Below are 20916 nucleotides of genomic sequence, written 5' to 3' on the forward strand. Positions count from 1 at the left end.
TCTAAAAATTATTGTTTGTTTAAGAAGATGAAATTATTGTTTGTATAAAACAGTAGCAATATTCCTTCGGAAAGCCCACACAAAACCATAGCACTGCACTATGTGTGTATCATGAAAGTACACCGCCACTTTTAATATCAAGGCTGTGCCTTTGCAAGTGAACTGCTCCAAACAGTACTGAAATTACGTCAAACAAGGCACTGAATCTGAAGGGAATGATGTGCCATCCAAGATAAATGAGTAAAGTGTGTGCATCAAAATTAAAGCGAGGGCCTTATTTGCAATTTATGATGAATTGCATTATGCTTCACTAGAAAGGCAGGAAGGGGAAGATGGAAGCTTGCGATGAGAAATTTGTAAACAGTTCCAGCACACACCCCGTTTACATTACGCTTCACTGAAACACAAACATATATGGTGTAGTGAAGACTACAAACAGCGGTAGGAACAGTCACGCAGTGAAGTGCACTACCTGCACCTTACATCTAAGATATTGAATTACCAAAACTAGTATATAAAACCATTCTGGTATGTCCAGATGTGGTACATCCAATGTTCGATTATATCGTTTCCAAAATTGGGAGTTTGCTACTTCCATGCTGATCCACCATAGAAAGGAGGCCAGATAATCTTGAAACCATTTTCATGAAATAAAGGGCTTTCAAGGCGGAACAATACTTCCAGGAATTTAAAGGGATTTGAAAACACAATTTTCGATTTCGAGGGTTTCAAGGCCTTGTATGATCCCTAAGATACAACAGTTTCATGCAAATGGTTGCTTCTCATAAACAAATACAATGATCATGTTTAAATGCCACCTAAGAATCCGCTCTTTGCAATTAAAAAAAAAACTGACAGCGCCAGCCCACCCAGATACATTTTTCAGAAAATAGGATCCTGTGAAGTACTAGCACATTAACAATGAGAAGATAATTTACTAATAACGCTCCCATTATTTTTCTCTTTAGTGTCTTTTTAAACAGAGTAATAGAATGTAGTCTGCCAGCAGTACTTAAGAAATGTACAAGTCAACTATGTATGGTAAACTTACAGTGGCCCTACAGCGAAGCTATTATTATAATGAATTAGCCTGCATACCAATATATCCTAAGGTACAATTTGTGAATACTATATTGGATACAGTTATACCTCTAACACCTTGTATATCCAGTATGACAAACAGCTACTGCATTAATGTTTTGAATCTGTACACAGGATTCAGAAGTATCTTTGCTAGTACTGGTTGTTAGACATACAATACACTTATGCAACTACAACTAAATGCAGAGGACTAGACAGAGGAAAGTCACTTCTACAACTGTTTCAGATCACAAGGATACAAGGCTCTCTGAGGAGTTGAAAATAACGAGGTTAGTGAGGTTGGTTCCCTCTGCAAGCAGCTGCTGAAGACGGACACAGTGTGGCTCAAAATCAGACAGGTGCTGCTTGGGAAGAGATGCACTTTCTCCAGTGCGAAGTCGCACAGTGAAGCCATCTTTCACCTTAGCTTCGACACAACCCGAGACAAGCTGCAAGAAAAAAAGAAAAGGCCGTACACTATGTTACAATGGTGAGTTAGAAATAGAGACACAGTTAAGCAACGAGACTCGTACAATGTGCTCCATAATGCAAAGTTTCTGTGTGAGGCAACTGTATTATATGTGTGGTATGTATATTGTCGCAGAGGGCATTCTCTTATTAGAAGGTTGGAAGGGTGAGGCTAGTCCATTAACTCAAACTCAATAAACTAAAAGTTGGGCTTATATCCTAAGCACTACGTTTTAGTTCAAACACATCATCAGCTTACACCATAACTCACAGCAGTCCTGCTGATTATGTCCATGGCACTACACCAATCTTCAGGCTAAATCAACGAGCCAAAACAATGACTCAATAGGTAGCAAGGCAACCTATTTATAACGTCAACTTACATAAAGTATAGGCCAATAATGCCAGTGATACTGCATTACAGACAGTTGTAATCCCCCTTGTCTGCATCTACTATTGCCCCTACAATCACAACAAACCTTGTTTGATGCATGACTCTACTGCAGTCTTTGAAGCTGCGCTCACACCTGTGCTACACATTCAGCTTTGTACGATTTACGGAGAAAGAGTACTTGATTAAAATTATTTCCTTCAGAAACATAATTGATTACAGTTACCATTTACTATCACATAAAAGTAATTGAGCAATTACTAAAATTTAATCAATCACGCTTACATTACTTTCCTCCTAACCTTCCTTACTGTTCCACAAATACAATAAACAGAACAAGCTGATCTACTTTATCCAGAGTATCCACTGCCAACATTTAGCTTTTGATCTCAAAGACAATCATTTAGAATTCTAAATATTTTCATACGTCATCGGCAGTAACACTGAAAACTAGCTCAATGCATGAGCTGGAGGGATGGACGTTTTTATAATCTACGTTTCACACAAAATAGTAGCTACACTGAAGGGAAGTTCGCATCTGTTCAATGAAAAGCTGAAGTGGCCATCTACGTTAAGCCATTTGAGCGCCTATTCAATAAGTTGCCCACATCCAGCAAGCGTTCATAATAACGAAGCAAATAAAGAGCCTGAGCTTTCCCATACAATGATACACCATCACTAGGCAGCTTTGTGGCAAGACAAGCATGGCCATTCTACTGTAGTTCCTGCCAAGTTCGAATGTTCAAAGCTGTATTGCCTGTTACAGCTCCTTGATGTTTTTGTAAACAACATAATGAACTAGTTACATATAATTGATAATTGATTAATAAAATAAGTAAATGAACTACAGTGAGTGTAGCTGAGTTAGAAAAGCAATGGATTAATTTATATATTACAAAAGGACCGCAACGTGCGCTCGATTACAAATCATTAAGAGGAAAACCGGTTTTAAGACAAAGTGTAGCATCACTTATGCCCAGATGATGAAAACTTCATTGATTATGTATTTTCATGTGCGGACACCAAGTATGAACTCAGTTTTGATGTAGGGTATATCATAATTTTAAAATGAATTGCTGATAAAAACATCATTTCATCACAAATTTATTAAACTGGCTGCACAGATCTTACTGGATTCTACACATGCCAAGGAGTGAGACAAGTGCAATTTTATAGCTCTAGCTTTCCTAGAAACAAAACTTATAAGCTTTAAAGTTCTCATTTGAATGACTGAGAAAAAGCATTTTTCTTATTTCACCCTTTCTAAAAATTTATACCATATTTACTCATTTGCAATGCGACCACGACTGTAATGCAAGGGGCGACTTTCCAGGAAGAAGAAAAAAAAAAAAACTAAAATTAAATAATTGTGTGCATCATTGCACTTTTTAGACAACTTGAATTTCGGTATTCGATTGTAATGCGAGGGTCAACTTCAGGTAGGAAAAATCTGGAAAAAAAAAGTGCGCATTACATTAGAGTAAATATGGTAACTTCGCAAAGTAACATTTGGCACTTAAAAAACACTCAGCTTTTAAGCAAGACAAAAATTAATCAGAGGTGAGTGTGTCGAAGCTGACGAAAGCTTCTCAGAAGATTGCAAGGTTTCAAAAAATCAAAACAGAAAACAGCAATGAACAAAACACCATCAGTTGCTGATGTGACTATGGCTAAAATAATGACCAAGGATTCATAAAAATTGGTGATGTTATGCATCAGTAATGCAGTGATGCTACCGAGGACTTCTGATTTGGAGCAATTTTTGGACCAGCAAAATTTCCGTTTTGGAGCACTTTGGAGCAGCAAAATTTTCATCTTGGAGCACTTTGGAGCAGATAATTTTGCATCTGGGAGCACTCTGGAGCAGCGAATTTTGCATCTGGGAGCACTCTGGAGCAGCGAATTTTACATCCTGGAGTGCACTACAGAAGCATATTGCAATAACATTCAAGCACCGGAATATTACTATGGGGCTCTTATGAAGGCTAGAAATATTTCGATTCATTGCAAATCTCATGGAAAAAATCATCTCAGGAGGACTCCATACTTCACTCGCTAATGAAAAAATAAGGGCTCATGCAGTTGAGTGTTCTGAATTAACCTCTTCGGCGATTATTTTCGACACTAGCAAATAAACAGAATACCAGATCAATAAAATTGCGCTTTATCAAATAACACTCTGAATGCATCTATGTGGTTATCAGCAGACATTGTAGACAAACGCCGTGATGTACAGCAGTGCCTCAATGCCAAAGAGCCACACTGTCCCTAATGAATTCCCCTAAGAAGACTCCTAGGCGAAAGCCAGGTTCTTTTTCTTCTCGATCGACGGGTTGATCCTCCCCCTCCCTCTCTGCAAGCTTTCTGCACCTCACCTGGTTTTGCGCTAGCTCCATGATCGGCGCACCGATTACGGAAGCAGCGTAAAGCGACGATGTCGTGATGGCGTCATCACGTGACATCACGATATATGACGCCATGATGACGTCACAAGTTTTGACGATCTATGACGTGATGATGACGCCATCACATGGTTATTTTTTGCATCAATCGATTGACGCCGCCGACGGTCAATTTTCGTGTTTGCTAAAGCATCTGATGCTTTTGCATTAATATTGCGTATTGAATGTTAACAACCTGGCCTTACATACCAAACTATCCTCCACCATGTCACCTCCTTGCCATGCGCGAAACAGCTTCGCTTATCATCCACTTCACAGAGTGAAATGGCTCCTCAACTTTTTTAAAATGTTTATTACGATAACAAGTATATGGACGCTCTCCGCGGATTTTTGCCGTCGCCATTGCCGTAATTTTCTCTATAAATACCAAATTAATAACATCACGCGCATTCTAGCCGCGGGTAAAAGCTCGCGAGCGCTGGCGACGAACGCGGCTGAAGCCGAGATTAAGCTAGCCGGCAGTCTGTCTCCATCGCACGGACAGCGCATGAGATAACATCTTCCCGCGTGCGGGCCTGCCGTCGATTGCTCATCAAACAGAGAGGAAACGGCCCGCCCATCTTTCGTAAGGAGCATGAAAGGACGCCAGGGGAGCGGGCGGGGACCGCATCGTTCGAAGGGCGCAGTCGCTTGCGCGCGCGCCATCTCGGGCCATCAGGAGACGGCTCGTAAACTTGCTGTGCTCTCAACGCTTACTTCGTGTTTAGAGAACTCAGAGCAAGAAAACGCTTCGGTTCCTGGAGCGGCCATATTCCCTTAAACTAGTGTTTTGTTGAGTTACGCAAGATCGAATCCAAAAGAGTTAGCTGCTAGCCTTACTTCGTTTAACAATACAATTTGTTGGTATCGCATTCATTGCTTCGCCCTTAAGTGAAACTGAGTTTTTTTACCCGTCAGCTGTTGACCCCCGAAAGCAAGGGGCGGACGTGTAACATGGGGTAGCCGCTTCACTGTGGGCCGTCAGCGACGGGCCCGCTACTGACAGCTGCGTATTTGCGGCTGCTCCGACCAGGATATATGCTTTTATTAATGAGATGACATTTTTAAAAAGCAAGCAAAAAATTCGAATTGGAACCCTAGCACGTGAGCTTGAAAGGGCAGGGCCTTTTAGGGGGTATTTACCGCAGTGATTAAACTCGGACGTGTTGGTATAAGCAATTACGAAAAAGCTCTTCCGAATGAAAATCCATGGATAAAGCATATCTGAGGAAAAGTGTGAACGCGTTTCCACCGTTCGTGTGCTCTTCCATAAATGCGAAGCAAGGAAAATTCGATATTGTTCCATGTATATACTGCTAGCGATCCCAGATTTCATTCCGCGATGTCCGGAAACAGAAGTGACAGACATTTTAGCAGCACACATGCAGTTATTACTGAACATTGCTTTCCTTACGTGCCGTGCGACGCTTGAAGCGAGCTATCAGCAGCGTTTCTAGAACAGACGACGTCCGCCGATGAATCGCCGTCGCACTTTCTTGCTACCGAGAGGCCTAGACGTCACGAGCCTCTGCGGAGAGCGAGTTTTTCTGTCGAGCCGACTTGCAGAACAGAAGCTGCGTCGGCACCGTGCATGGCATAGTGGCTTATTCGGGACGCACGCGCGAGCGCTATTTATTCAGCAGAATAATTCTTGGTCCATGGTTGCGACTTTGGCAGCCCCAAGATCAAGCTGCATATGTTCTGACGCGCCGGCCGTGCGATTGCCGGTGATAGACGCCCCCAAACCCGAGATTTTGGCGCAGTTTGGTGCAATGTTCGTCGATATTATCAGGATGCGCAGTAAATACAATTTGGCGCACTTTGGCGCAGTTGGCGCAGGAGTGGAATCACTGGTAATGGCAGAATTTAAAAAAAAAAACATTTCTGGCAAATATATTTTTGGGGCAATTTTTGGACTTAAGTTAAGAGATGCTATTTACACAGGATATACATGCAAGGCATAATAAAGCAGCAGTGAAAGCAGCAAACTAGCAGTTGCTGATGTAATATAAAAGACTGTTATGGCTAAAATAATTATCTAGAATGCATGAAAATTGGTGAGGTTATGCATCAGTAATGGCAGAATAAAAAAACAATATTTCTAAAAAATCTATTTTTTTGGCAATTTTTGGTTCTAAAAAGCAGCTTTCCCACTTAATTCTATGTAATCCATTCCATACAAGTCTGCTTATTGCTGCTAAGGTTGAAGAATGCCACAGTAGAGCACACTGCCATAGCAATAAAAAAATGCCAGAAATGCATTAGATAGGCTAAACAGAACATGTGCATGTTATGCCAAGGTGTAGTGGTAGGGGTGGCGCCAAAGGGGGACAAAGGGAGGGGGGGGGGCTGCAGCCCTCCCCCATAATTTTTGCCTGCCATAATTCTCGCCTGCCCTACCCAGAGTTGGTCTTCTAATGTAGAGCTGAGCAGAGCTGCCCGCCAGCACGCCCTGCAGTTAGAGACTGCCTCCTTGTGGTTTCTGTGTTTTGTCATCTTAACTAGAGCCTTCCCATAGCATGTGTTTCATTTATCCATTGCCACGTCTTTCATTTATCCATCGAATAAAGATCTGGGTAACAGAGAAAAAAGATTACTGCATTTGGGTATGCGTGTGTTTACAGTTGTCTCCCCGCAACTGCCCGTTTCTGACTTAGTTTGCTGTGCAGTGGTGAGTATTTGCATTTAGCTAGTTTGTAGTGCTGCGTTATTTTCTAGTGACTAGTCATATGTTCCCCCCACTCCCCCTCTTCCTTGTACGTGGCCTTGGTTAAGGTGGCGTTGGTGTTCACGATTGAGTTGATGAGTTCAAGCAACCACGTATGCCACATCATTGCAGCCCAGCGGGGTGTGTGCGCGTGTGGGGTCAATATTGAACGTGTTGCTTTTGTTTCAGGTTTTGCCCAAGTTATTCATTAGAATTTGCACTGCCTCCCAGGAGACATGTCTTCTAGCATAGTTACATATTGCAGCTTGCTAGTCACTCATTACTACTTCAGCCTCGATGGTGGCTACCACAAGGGCGATGCCCACCTCCTCGGCTGTCTCAGCGTGCCATTTTTGCACCGCAACGATAGTCTTGCATTAGCCTTCGCGGTCAACCACCACGGCCATGTAACCACACCTGCAAGCGTATCAGGCCGTGATCCTTTCAAGCACCAGTCACTACAACCAAGAATAAAGCCTCACACCTCCTGCACAGTGGCAGAACATCACGGTCACTAAGCCATGATGATGGCTGCCTGCAGGAGATTAAACCGGCACTGACACAAAAAGTTTGGTCAGGTGTTCTTTTTTGCTGCAACATGTTGCTAGAGTCCTGCTAGTCATAACATGGCACATCGCTTGCTGCTGTGTGCGACATAATTAATTACAGTCTATTACCAAACAGCATAGGTCGGCAAAAAAATTGGAGCTCACTCAGGCTCACTCAAGAAATATATTTTGTGCTTAGGGCCCACTCGGGCTTAGACTCGCGAATATTTTCAACTAGACTCACTCGGACTCAGACTCACTATAATTTTCCTCAGCCGGACTCACTCGGACTCAAGCTCACTCAAATATTACTCACCCAGACTCAGACTCATGGCCCGATCTGAGTCTGAGTGAGTCCGAATGAGTCGATTCATGAGTGAGTTTGCCGACCTATGCCGAACAGTTCAAGTTTTGGTTTGGGAGAGCTCCGAGAACAACAAGCCACCGGGCGCAACTAACGCCATCTAGCATGCGACACGTGGTAAACAAACTTGACCACGTGAGCACACAGAGCTGACACACTCCTGCGCTGCCTGCATCGTGCGCTCACGTTTCTTTCACCTGCCGCACGTGCTGCGTGACGTCTTTGCCGTCGTCCTCGTCATCGTAATTTGGTGGCAATGACTTTCATGAGGCTTTGACACTTTCCACACGTTCACCACAGGCACAGACTCGCAAGCAGCTGCCGAATAGTAGTCGGCTAGCAGAGGCGCGGTAAAAGGGCAATGGTGACTATGACGTCATCATACTACAGTCAACGTCCGATATTTCGGACTCCCTAGGGACCAAGAAGTCGTCCGAAAAAAACGAATTCGTGCTTTTTATTCCGCTCAAGTGTTCAAATCGCCACAGCCCCATCTGAAATAGCTTTAATGCCTCCCAGTAACCTTATCAGGCATTTTGGTGCGCGCCCAGGCTCTCGCAAATACATTCGGTACCTGCCGCGAACCCCGCTTAACTACGTGCCAACCGCCACTGCAAATTTGCGTCTCGTGAATCGTGATGAGCGCCGCTGATACCAGCAAAGCACAGCATAGATTACGGCTCTCTGGCATGGAGCGTTTGGAAACGATTACACGGAACACAGACTGTGGTGGAAGAACGGACGACTCGTCCGGCTTTCCCCAATGCGGGAGCATCGGGAAAACACTTACCCCATGAAACAAGCGCACGTAAACGATTCGGCGATGCACACACACATCGCCGAATCTCCTCCGATACGCAGCATTTGCTGCCGTGTGAAGCTGATCGTTTCCAGTTGTGTGCAGCACATCTCCAACTAAGCTGACGCCGTCACTGTACTGTTGCGGTACCGTACGCACGCATTTGTCATGAAAAGATTCGTGATGCCCACTCCGTTCCTGACCACACACGGGCGCGGCAATGGCGAGCTGGTTTCGTTCGTGAAGGCAACGCGTCTGTGCGGTGCTCTAAGCGGTCTTGCACAAAGGGGCAGCATGAATGGTGGCGCGTTTGGGTTCTCGTCTATTAAATGCGCGCAGTACGCATGCGCGCATATGTCTGAAAAATCGGCAGTTGACTGGAGCTGCGCGAGCTCGGAGTTCGGCTGCAGTGGTGATGTCGTGGGATTTGGGGGTCACCTTCAGGTCATCATAGATTATGTCAATGTCAGGAGGTGGGAATCAATCCCAGAGGCTATCGTAGTCACGAAAGTTTGCATCAGTGCCCCTTTAAGGCACAACAACGATCCTAACATGCTACTACTCACTGTTCCCACTTCCATGGCACCAGACTTCGTGGACGTTGTAACTTCCTAAAAGAAAGAAAGAAAAGAAAAAGAAACCATGGTCAAATTTTGTCCGTCACAAGAGCTTTTGACATTACGCTTTTACCTGGGCAGATTGCTTTTCCTGTTCTTGTTCCCCTTTCGGAGCCAGCTGAAAAATTTTAAAATATACAAATGTATTCCAGTAAACAAAAAATTTAGCCAAGTTAGTACAAACATACCTTTAGTGACAATGTCAAACGTTCTTCTGAGGGTTGGCAGTCAACTACACGGCAGGTCACAACCTTGCCTTCAGTGTAATTTGCATTTGTGCCATGGCCAGAATGAGGCATTTCCCGAGAAGGCACCCAGCCCTGTTCAATAAAGTGGCCATAAAAACATGGCTAAAAACATGACAAAAGGTGACAAGTAGGAGCAGTATATACATACTAAATTTTCCCTTGCAGAGGTTTAAATAGCAAGAGTAATAGAAACATCTGCAAAAGTTACGAAAGCAGGGCAATAAGAAGCCAAGAAACCATGGCAGTATTGCACTGACTGCTTACATGTCACCACTGAAACATGCCAAAGCATATTCAGTCTATCCGAGACACACTGCCATAGACCGCATGAAAATTATGACTGCCATCTTATTTTCGTTTGTAATGTAACTGAGCATCTATTATAACTGGGATAATTAAAAGTAGGTTCGACTGTACTCGCAACCTTTACCTAGAATTTTATGCATAGCACCAGCTTGAGATACTGGTTTACAATGTGCTGTGAAAGGCATTACTGCTACTGTTAACACTACTCTGCAATGCTGCATTTTCCACACTGGAACAGCAAATGCACTTCACTGAGGAGTGGCTCCTTCTCGAAATTCGTGCAAGGCACTGAGTTTATAGCAAAACATTACTATGCTCCCTAAAGACACTGATTATAAAACCAATTAGAAAAAATTTGTTAATTATCACTGTGGGAATCGCCACACCAATTCTAAGGTTTGCCACTACTATTACGCTTGGACTGCAAAAATTTTGTCTCAATTCCTCTATCTCTAATGGTGCGAGACACAAATGTCACAAAAGCTTGCAGTACAGTAAAAGCTCGTTTATTCAGAAAATAGGATAATTTGGATGTGTTCCCTGGTCCCAGCCAACATATGCATTGTTTAATGGCATCAAACTCTCGTTAATTTGGTAGCATTTAGCTGCCATCCAGTTCATTCAGACTATCCTCGGAGTGCACCGAGCGCGAAGCGCTGCAAATGTGCAACGCAAAAGAGCAAAAATGGCATACGCAGACAACCAGAACAAGGTAGCGCTTGTCCACATTGCTAACTTCATCAGTTTCCACCACTCAGCAGCTTTAACTAGACACAATGCGCGCGCAATGTCACAAAACTCAAACATGGTGGAAGCTGTTGAAGATGAAGAGCTTTCAGCCGTGGTCAGCAGCAGAAAACTCGTTTGCTACAATGCGATGGACGAACTACTGGCCACTTTACCTGCAAAAGAACTATCATAACGTGTACATGATGGCTGCGGTGGTGGTGGTACGTAATAAGAGAGGGGTACAAAGCATGTTTTGGGCTAATTAAACATGGTAGTCTGGCGCCGGGTCACATTGAGAATGAAGTCTCAAGATAATGAAATTGCGGCTTTTACACTGCTTTCATGCAAAATAAGAACAGGATTTACGTACTCATCAAGAAAATGAAAGTGTATTGATATAAGAGATATTTGTTTATTGTTTTCTTTTCTTGATACTTTCAATAATTCGACATTCAGTTAACTCGGACATTTTTTCCGGTCCGGAGAAATCTGAATTAACTAGCTTTTACTGTACTGCTACGCAATTTTACAATGCAGCCGCATAAAGCACAATGATATTACTTGCCAACTGCGGAACTTCAGAGTTGATTACCATTTATGCCAGATTGAGTAGGTAACCCCCCCCCCACTTGGTTCCTATCAACAGAGCTGTGTTCCAGCACACTTTTCACAATGCGCTCCATCTGTTCTTTGGGAATTATGTTTTCTGCACATACTGTGCAGGTAAAAGGAATATGGCGGCACAGTAATCTAAACAGCACTGCTAATAAATATTGAAGTGTGTGTAAAAAGGTGCACTCACTTTAATATTGTTGTAGAAAGTCACAAGGAGGCCTTGTGGTGTGGCATGGACAATAAGGCCCTCTATAAGTTTACCAGGAATGCAATCATCATAGGAGGTTATAAGTGGGCGCTTTGAAGTGACCAGCGCACGTCGGCAGGTCAGAAGAAGCCTTGGCGGGTCAAAGCTGCGATCAACGTTGAGCAGACGACATCGCACTTTAGAGCCAAGAGTGGGCTGTTCTTCTCCCGGACCACTCACATGTAGCTTTTGAATAAAGCCTGCCGTCCACTGGGCTCAAACTGACCAGTATGCCAGAACGCTGCATTTGCCGCACCGTACACTGCAGGAGACAACAGACCAGAATCAGTAAATGCTCCTCCAAACTGGGCAGGCTGAAAAATAAGCCTGAATATCAACTAAACGCAGTATTAAACGGTACACTAGGTACCATCACGCATGTGCATGGGTGAGAAGATGTATGAAAGAAACATAACTTCTTGAAATGAAGCACTACCTAGCGTCACTCTGGAGGTGCTGCAACTTACCGAGACTAATAGGAAAAAAATTCTTATTTGTTCTCCAGCCTCTTGGTACCTCTCAAGACTGATTTTTCACTTTGCTCTGCGTTAGCTGCCACTGCAATGGTTTGGAACTACTCTTAGTACAGATAGTTTATCCATGTGGTCACATGCATGCTTGTATCATGACTAGAGGCCGGATTTTAGGCAAATGCCTATTTTTTTCCTTGCGCTCCTATCGTGCCACTTTGATATATGAGCATGAATTAGAGGTTAAGAAGGGCTTTTATAGCGTTTTTATAGTGCCTATAAATGCCTATTTTTGGCGTTTGTGCCTAAATGCTCCCAAATGCCTATAAATGCCTATTTTCAAAATTGGTGCTTGTTATAACACTATTTAGCCTCAAGTTGCGCTCCCGGGAGCAGTTTGAGAGCGTTATTCATGCTACCACGCAACACTGACTACTCGAAACTATGGAATTCAACCTAGTTCTCTAGTTCAACCAACTCCCGGAAGCAAGTGCTAGCAGCCGTGAAGTGGGATACGCACATTCGCCGCCGCAGAGACATGACGTGCGCGGTTCGCGAATGCGAGACCATAAAGAGCCGTCAGCAGAAAGGAGAGTGAAGAGAGAAAAAAAAAAAGGAAAATGTGACAATGCACGCGGCTTTTGTTTTTGTAAGTTAATTCGTAAGGTGTTCACTGCATTAGCGTAGCCAGAAATTTTTTTCTGAAGGGAGTGGGGGGCGTGTTTCAACCATACTCTATGTATACGTTCGTGAGTGCACTTGTATGCATGCGTGCATATATACACACCCAAAACTGAAAAGTTTCAGGGGGGAGGGGCTGTTGAACCCCTCTCTCCCTCCTGGCTACGCCAGTGATTCACTGGCAGGGGAGAAATTGGCCCTGCCAATAGGGGGAATCCCTCCCTTCTGGTGTTTTAGCGATCTGGCTATCCACTCGTGCCCAGCCCTTCTCAGTCATGCCGAGAAGATACCCAGGAGTGTGTTTATTCGACAGTGGAATCTTGGCTCTAAGTGCAGAACACGGGAGAGACCGCGTTCTGCGAACCCTACGGCACACAGCACATTGCACGGCTATGTTCAACTGTTTAACGCCTTTGTGCCATCTTAAGCAATAATATTTTTGTTTTCCTTTAGTAGATAGAACTCGCGCACATCTTCGTTTAAAATTATTTCCATTTATGTGAAGATTTATTGTGCCTATATTTACTATTTTGGAAGCCTAAAACGTTGTTTTGCCTGCCTATTTTTGGTGCCTAAAACGAGCTTTTTTAGTGCCTATAAATACAGCCTTTAATCATGACTATCAGGTCAAGACTAATTTCTCCCTGAATTTTTGTGCTTGAGTAAATGATAAGGATAATTGCAGGTGTTAAAAATTTATGAATGCTGCCCGCATTGTGTGACCAAATGGTCATTATTATTACTATTACTATTATTATACGAATGATACTAATATGTATACATATATGCTTCCCTTTCACTCAACACTCATTCTGCAAGTAGGTATTGTAGATGTCACAGACAAACCAGTTTGCAAGGCACATACACTACCAAGACTAGCACAATACTGCCTTTGTCCCTCTGCTCCAATGCTCCATTGCCAGGCTGCTCTGGTAAAAGTAAAACCGTTCCTGTTGTGTCTTCTCAGTCACAATGACTAATTTTTTCCACAGAGCACTGGCACCGAGAAATACCTTGAAAGTGCCAGTTACTATTAGAAGCTTGTAGAAGAACTTGCTCCTGGGTGAATTGGTGTCTAAGTTTGCTAAAAATGTTATTCCTGGTGCAATGCTTGAAACATGAAGAAAGGACAGAAAAGATCCAGTGGAGCGCCACTGTTTACAAGCGATCAAAGCTGGAAAACAAAGTAAGCTTCCAAGCATGCGCACTGGCGTGAAAACGAAACGTCAAACATGTCACGTAAGCTGTCTATTAAAAAGCATAACTCCTAGTGCAATTGATCTGTCACTGACACAAGCGGACTCGTTATTTCGGATGTGAAATGCTTCTAATAGTTCTCTCGCCGTTTGATCTCTGTTCTTGCCAATAATCTTAATTTGCACGAAACGCGGTGCACATGAGCATCTTCCGGCGCATGTTAAGTCATGCTTGGAAGTTTACTTGTTTTTGCAGCTTTTGAGTCAGTAAACAGTTGGTACATTGGTGCTCCTCTGTCTCTTTCCTCTGTCCTTTCTTCATGTTTCAAGCATTGCGCCAGAAATAACATGTTTAGGCTCTTATTCTGAAACACTCCTTATTTCAGTGTGGGGCCTAAACTGCTTAAGGGGGCCTTATCACGTATTCTGGAATGCTCCTTACCAAGGTTCCCTCACTAAAGCCTTCGTTGGTGCTCCCTTGAGTTAAGGTAGCGCTAGGGCAACCTTCGCGTCTCCTAACCTCTCTCCTAACACTGAAAGGGCGCTTCTCTGCAGTACTTTGTCAGCGACGCTGTATCCGATTTCATATTTTCGATCGATGCCTTGTACTTCTGCACAAGCTCTGTAATTATATCCTTCTCGTCATTGCTGAGAAATTGCTTGCCAGGCATATTTTCGAATGTGCGGCTGAACAGCTGTCAAAATTTTTTATTAAGATGGCGCAGCACGAAGAGGTAGAGGTACAAAGAGACAACGAAGACTGAGCACTTACCGGCCAACTCAGCTTTATAATTTCCTACTGGCATTTTATGGGAAGAGAGAAAAAAGAAGGAAAAGAGACACAAGAAATGCGAAACGGTACTTAGAGAAAGGCTTCCTCATAGCCCACCGTTTGTGCTGGCGTGTTCAAGGAATGACAGCTCTTGTTTGGATTAGGCTAATGATGGCTTCTTATTCATGGGCATTCCTCACATGTCATGCGAGCTGCTTCCACAATGATGCAGGCGTGGTCATCCGGGTAAGAGAAAATCACCTTGGTCTTAGAAAACCCAGGGGTGCAGCCGCATGCGCTACAACATATTCCCAGGAAACCCTCCTTTCCTTTTCTGTGGATTATGTCAGCCACTGAGATTGCAATCCCTCATGATACAGGTGAGTGAGCCCGAAACCTGGTGCCTACTCTGTGGTAGCACGACCATTTTAATGCGTAGGAGAAGCAAGTCTGAACAATAACCCTTTTCACAAGTTTACTGTGCACAGGTGAGAACAGTAGGATTGTTTGTACGAGCATGGTTCATATGTCCAGCAAACATGATCACTGGTGAAAGTGAGTAAGGTCAAGGAACCGGACGGAATCCCAGTGTGGAATATCATGCGTTATGACTAGGGGGGATAGACATTCTTCAAATATTCTGACAATTTGGGACAACTACTAAGAAATTGTTCACATATCAGAAGACTCTCAGGACTTGGGTTCCTGGGAACCACTGCTGTAAGACTGTCTTGGTTTGCTAGAAACAGGTCGATCCACAAAGGCGCAATTGCACAACCCGATACACACCCTTGTTCTGAATGTAAACATAATTTACTTGGACATAAGTACATTCGAGATAAAATTGCACCAAATTGAGAAAATTTCACAAGCTTAACACTTTCGTGACCGCGGAAAAATCGGTTGTTTTTGGCTAGTCCAGGAAATATTTTTTTCCTGCCACAGAATATAATTGATGCTAACGCGTAGGGTATCAAATGATAGAGGAAGAATTGGTCTTTCCAACAGTATTAATTCCAAACAACGGATTCATTTTGAATTTAATAAAAAAATTATCAAACAAAGAAAAATGCATCAAAAAGAAAGAAGGATTCATAAAAACATCAATGCTACTCTGCAATGGTTAAACATTTAAAAAAATCGAAATATACGTTTTGAACGCAAAGCCCTCGTAGAATAATAATGGAAATATAAGCTCTGTAAGTGCATAGATTATTTACAAAATACAAGAATATAGGCACTAGTGCCCATCATGCCACCGTGCGATGCAGGTTCTCGACGCGGTGAAACAAAGGCTGGCTGCGCATGTTTCGGGAAAAAATTTTTTATTTCTGTTCAACTTTCCTAGCATAGTTTGCAGTTCTGGTAATTTTCAATTTTGCTGTGTATTTGTTGAAATGAACAGTGCAGGGATGCAACAGCCAAAATAGGATTTGGAGCAATTTTTGGAGCAGCAAAATGTTGCTTTTGGAGCACAAAAATTCAAATTTGGAGCAGGTTACGAAAAGAAAACCAGAATTTTTTAGCCCAAAATCCCAAATTTGGAGCAGTGTAACAAAGAAGGCTAATTTTTAGAAAAGAAAACAAAAATATGTAAAAACCATTCAACATCAGCTAATTCGAGCACAGTGCACGTGAACACTGCTATTTCAATATAAGCAGTGTGTTGAGCCACCCCACAGTGCGAACAAGTCCACATTAGCATTTGCAGGACCTGTCGAATAATTGGACAGGCACTGGAAATGCTAATGTCATACCTGCCAAGTTTGGAGAAACGGAATCCGGGAGATCTACTCAACGGGGGGGGGGGGGTACTGCGATAGCAATTATATGGACACTGCGGGATTTTGCGGTCGCCGCTGATCTGCAGAGTCCAAACCGATAACATCGCTTACGCATCGTCTGTTTCACGTGCGAGTAACGCTAGGGACGACCGCGGTTGAAGCAGAGATGAAACGACCCGGTCGTCACCGTCGCGCGAAGGGCACATGCGATAACATCGCTCCGCGTGCGAGGCCTGTCGTCGCTTGCTTACCAGTTATTTCGTCAGGCAAGGGAGCATAAGGGGCGCCGTTGAGATGGATACGGTCGCGAGCGAACGCTCTATCTCGACAAACATCGGTAACGGCTACCCTTTCAAGTGCTGGGCTCTCCACTTAAAGCAGTAGCGACACAAAATTTTGAAGGCGAGATAACTTGTGGGATAGATTTGTGTGTACACAAACGCATCATCTACGAAATATTAATGGCTGATATAACCTATAACACATTTAGGATCAATTTTTAAATTGCGTGTAGCGCATCTGTACGCGAAACGTCCCACCTCGCGTCACCGTGACGCACGGGGCGCGCAATGCACTAGACGCGCGGGGAAAAACTGGATTTCCGGGAGATTTTCCTATGACCCCGTACAACCGGGAGAAACGTTCAAAATCCGGGAGTCTCCCGGGTAATCCGGGAGACTTGGCAGGTATGTAATGTGGACCTGCGAACCTGGCAACATGGAAATTTGGGAGATTCGTAAAGCAGGAGCAAGTGGGGGTAGCGAAAAAAGAAATCTGGCATACGCTTTTGTCTACTGTTTCTCAAGGCCGCAGAAACGCCATACACAGCAGCTCCAAATGATTGCCAATAATTTTGTAGACGTCAGCGATCATACTAGTACTCGAAATTACACGGCACGTGCACGAATGAGTAATTAAGGAACAAAATGTGCGGTGTCCCTGACAGCTAGTACTAATAGCCCCTTCTAAATCTCAGTATGCTTTTCCGCAGGACGCTAGTGTACTGCGGCAAAGGTGGCTTAAAAAGCGTCTGCACGCAATAAAACAAGCATCAGGAAATTTGAGAACTACTGTCCTTTTCTATTGCGATAACTATATGGACACTCTCGCCGAGTTTTTCCCGTCATCTCCCGTATAAAGTTCAAATTGATAACATATCCCTGTGCATAGTATGTTCTACCGCGGGTAAAAGCGCGCAAATGCGGGAGACGAACGCGGCTGAAGCAGATATCAAACGAGCCAGCCCATCTCCGTCGCTCGGAGGGCGTATGCGATAACACTACTCCGCTCGGGAAGCCTGCCATCAAAGCATAGAGGAAACGGCCCGAAAGACGCGAGAGCGGGGCGGGGGGGGGGGGGGGGGGGGGGGCTGTCGCTCGAGTAGCAACTTTGAACTTTGATTCTAAGGCCACGGTCGCGATCGCTGGCGCGTGCGCTATCTCGGCAGCCATCAGCGGGCGGCTCATATATCCTGCTACGTGCTGCGCTCTCAGTGCGAAGACACTGGGCAGAAAGAGCATCTTTCCTTGGAGCGGCTGTTTTCTCTTACACCAACGTTTTGTAGGGTTACGCGAGATCGGATACAAAAGAGTTTGCTGCCAGCCTCACTTCGTATTACATTACAATTTGTTGCTATTGCATTCATTGCTTCGTCCTTGCGGTGAAACTGAGTTTTTTTTTTCTTTCGAGAGGGGTTAGGGTTAGGGTCTGCGCGTCTGTAATGGATGACGATGCCCACACTGCAGATGACCAACGCGGCCTCCATTTCTTGCTCAAATTTGCGCAACTGAGAAAATTTTAAGCTGGTCAGGCATTTTGGCGCAGCGTGGTGCAATTTTAACCAATTTCACGGTTTTGGCTCAGCCTGGCACAAAAATAAGGAATTGTATCAAATTGGCGCAATTGGCACAGCTGTTGCATCCCTGACAGTGTAGCCTGTTCCAAATCTGCAAAAATCTATAATTGTACCCTCATTTGACCTCTTTCTCGCTCATATACTGCCGAATACCATACCGACCTTCACATTTCACCATTTTCTCATCCACTGAGAGGTTCCGACGGGGTTAAAAGATAGCGTAGAAAAATCGTTCATGTGTTGCAATAGAGAAGACACGGGGTGTAGATTCTCGTGGGATGCGACGGTCGTCTTCTTCAGATCAGAGACACCCAAGAAGCCTTGAACCTTTTCCGTGGCATCAGTGACGGTGGACGAAGGCCTGGAAATATGTGTCGTCGACACCAACACCAATGCAAGCGCGGGACTTCAACGATTACCATGTACACATGGAGTGAGACGAACTTGCTCATCTTCTCTTCAGTTACCTCCCTCCATAGATCTGTCCCTCTCACTGTATGCTGGCTTTTCGAAAGTATGCATCCACGCATACTTATCTGTGTGGTTGCATATCTCTCTGACGACTTCTGCGGTAAAAAACAACACGAAGACGCCGCCGCGCAGCACAGCGGAGCGTTGGGTCAAAGTGTGCTCCGCGCCGTCTTCGCGAAGAGAACTGCGCTCTTTCTGCAGCCGGCGCCAAATGCTCCCGCCCAAATGAAGTTAACACCTTGCAGATAATAGCTGTTATTTTTAGAACACACCGGATACGTTTACATCGACGCACGGCAGCGATAAAACGACCCGAGGAGAAGACGAAACTTACGGCTGATAGCTGCTGATGTTCCGGGGAGGTTTGACGCACTTTCGCCATCCGTACTGAAGCCTGGCGAATCGAAGTCGTCTTCTGTGTCTGTGGTGCTACCATCATCCAGAGATTACCGCTCATATTAATCGGAATCCATCGAAATTCGCCGTTTCTGTGGAGCACTGGCGAGCGGCGTCGACGCGAAGTCCGAAACAACGAGCGCTCACCTACCCGACTGCGAACGAGCTTTAAAAATCTCCCCGCGGTGGAAAAAACAAACTCGCAAACAAAAGTGATAAAAAACATGTTATTTTATGCTTTGTATTGCGTTAGCTGTCCAGAACCGCTCAGAGAGTGCCAAAACTTGATCTTGAAGTCATCGATAACATACTATCGATGGGAATAGGCGCGGTCACGAAAGTGTTAACACTGCTCAGTTTTGAAAACCTATTTCACCCATGTCCTAAATTCTTTACACGACCTTTATTGCTCACTCCAACATAGCGAGCAGTTTTAAATGCATAAATGAAAAGATTGAGCTCCAGTGTTGCTAGACCATCCTCTTTTTACCTGCTGCAACAGGCGAAAGTTAAATAAATGAAAAATATTACTTATTGGTATCCATAAAAAATATTCTTTATTCTTGCTTGAAAGCGAATGTTTAGTTAGTATTTCACAGGTACTCTTGAATCCAGACTTGTGAAACACACGCCTTATTTTACTGAGGTGGGCCTTTGTAAACGAAGGGTGAAGGAAGCTCTCATAATACGTTGGCTCCTTCAAGGAGCTCCTGAAGATAAGGAGACATGAAGGGCTCCTCCCGTAGGGAAAGTAAATGGTCCAAGGTAAGCAGCGTTTCAGAATACGAGCCTTAGGAAACTTAGAAGCTTCGTTTGTCAAAACATAAAACAGCGTGCTTAGAATAAAATAAACACATATGTGACATTGCTGAGCTGCTCTGTCCCTCTAGTGGCTCAGTCATGTACACCACACTTTGCTACCCCCTCCCCCCCCCCCAACCCTTACAAAAATATATTTAGACAATCTATAGACTGTCTAAAAATGGGTTTAGACAGTGTATAGACTGTCTAAATTGATTTTTGTAAGGGAACTGACCTCTAGAATTCCCAAATGACTAAATAGTACCTGGAAAACTTTCATCACCTTTAAAGACTTGTAACATTCCCTATCAAAAAAATTATCCTTGCTATTCTGGTAAGCAAACACTTTGCATAAGCACTGGTGGCTTGTAAATCATAATAACTATGCCCTTACTTCGAACTTGGCTCCTGGAACCAAAGCATCGGGGGTAACATATTTTTCTGACAGCATGGACCTGCAAAACAACAGCAGAAGCAGGGAGGTGAAATAAGATGTCAAGGAGCAGTTTCTACACAGACAGCACAAAAGAAAAGGCAAATGTACAACCAACTCACTTCTTTAGGGACACAACCACAACTTTATCCATGTAGCTGAGAGCCATGACACGGCAACTGAGAAAAAAAAAAAAAAAAAAAAAGAGCCTTCCATCAATTACGTATTTATGTGTAAATTTTCTAATACCCTGCATAGTCTATATTTACTTATAGATGAAGGTTTACCAAAATTAAACACACAATAGCATGTACTTGGCACTTCACTTTATGTCTACACACTGCTAGGTACTTGACAGAGTGCATATGCTAGCCAACTGTTTTAGTATACTTATGGTCATATTAATGACCAGTAGTGTACATAAATTCATTACGTGGGCCATTATTTCCACCCTAACAGCTGGGGCTAGTACTAATTCTGGAGCTGCGAGTGTGAAC

The 20916-nt window shown here is 43.9% G+C and overlaps 1 protein-coding gene across 1 annotated transcript in view; it reads right to left on the reverse strand.

Annotated features, from left to right (window-relative positions):
• LOC119383039 (protein RRP5 homolog) overlaps positions 1 to 20916 on the reverse strand; it is an 81231-nt gene that overhangs the window by 38041 nt on the left and 22274 nt on the right. The window contains 8 exon segments of the mRNA XM_049413025.1: positions 1341 to 1529; positions 9365 to 9409; positions 9489 to 9533; positions 9604 to 9735; positions 11501 to 11770; positions 11772 to 11822; positions 20381 to 20441; positions 20542 to 20598. Of these exon segments, the coding sequence (XP_049268982.1) occupies positions 1341 to 1529; positions 9365 to 9409; positions 9489 to 9533; positions 9604 to 9735; positions 11501 to 11770; positions 11772 to 11822; positions 20381 to 20441; positions 20542 to 20598 (850 nt within the window).

Source organism: Rhipicephalus sanguineus, chromosome 1, assembly GCF_013339695.2.
Source record: "Rhipicephalus sanguineus isolate Rsan-2018 chromosome 1, BIME_Rsan_1.4, whole genome shotgun sequence".
In the NCBI taxonomy this organism is placed as follows: Eukaryota; Metazoa; Arthropoda; class Arachnida; order Ixodida; family Ixodidae; genus Rhipicephalus; species Rhipicephalus sanguineus.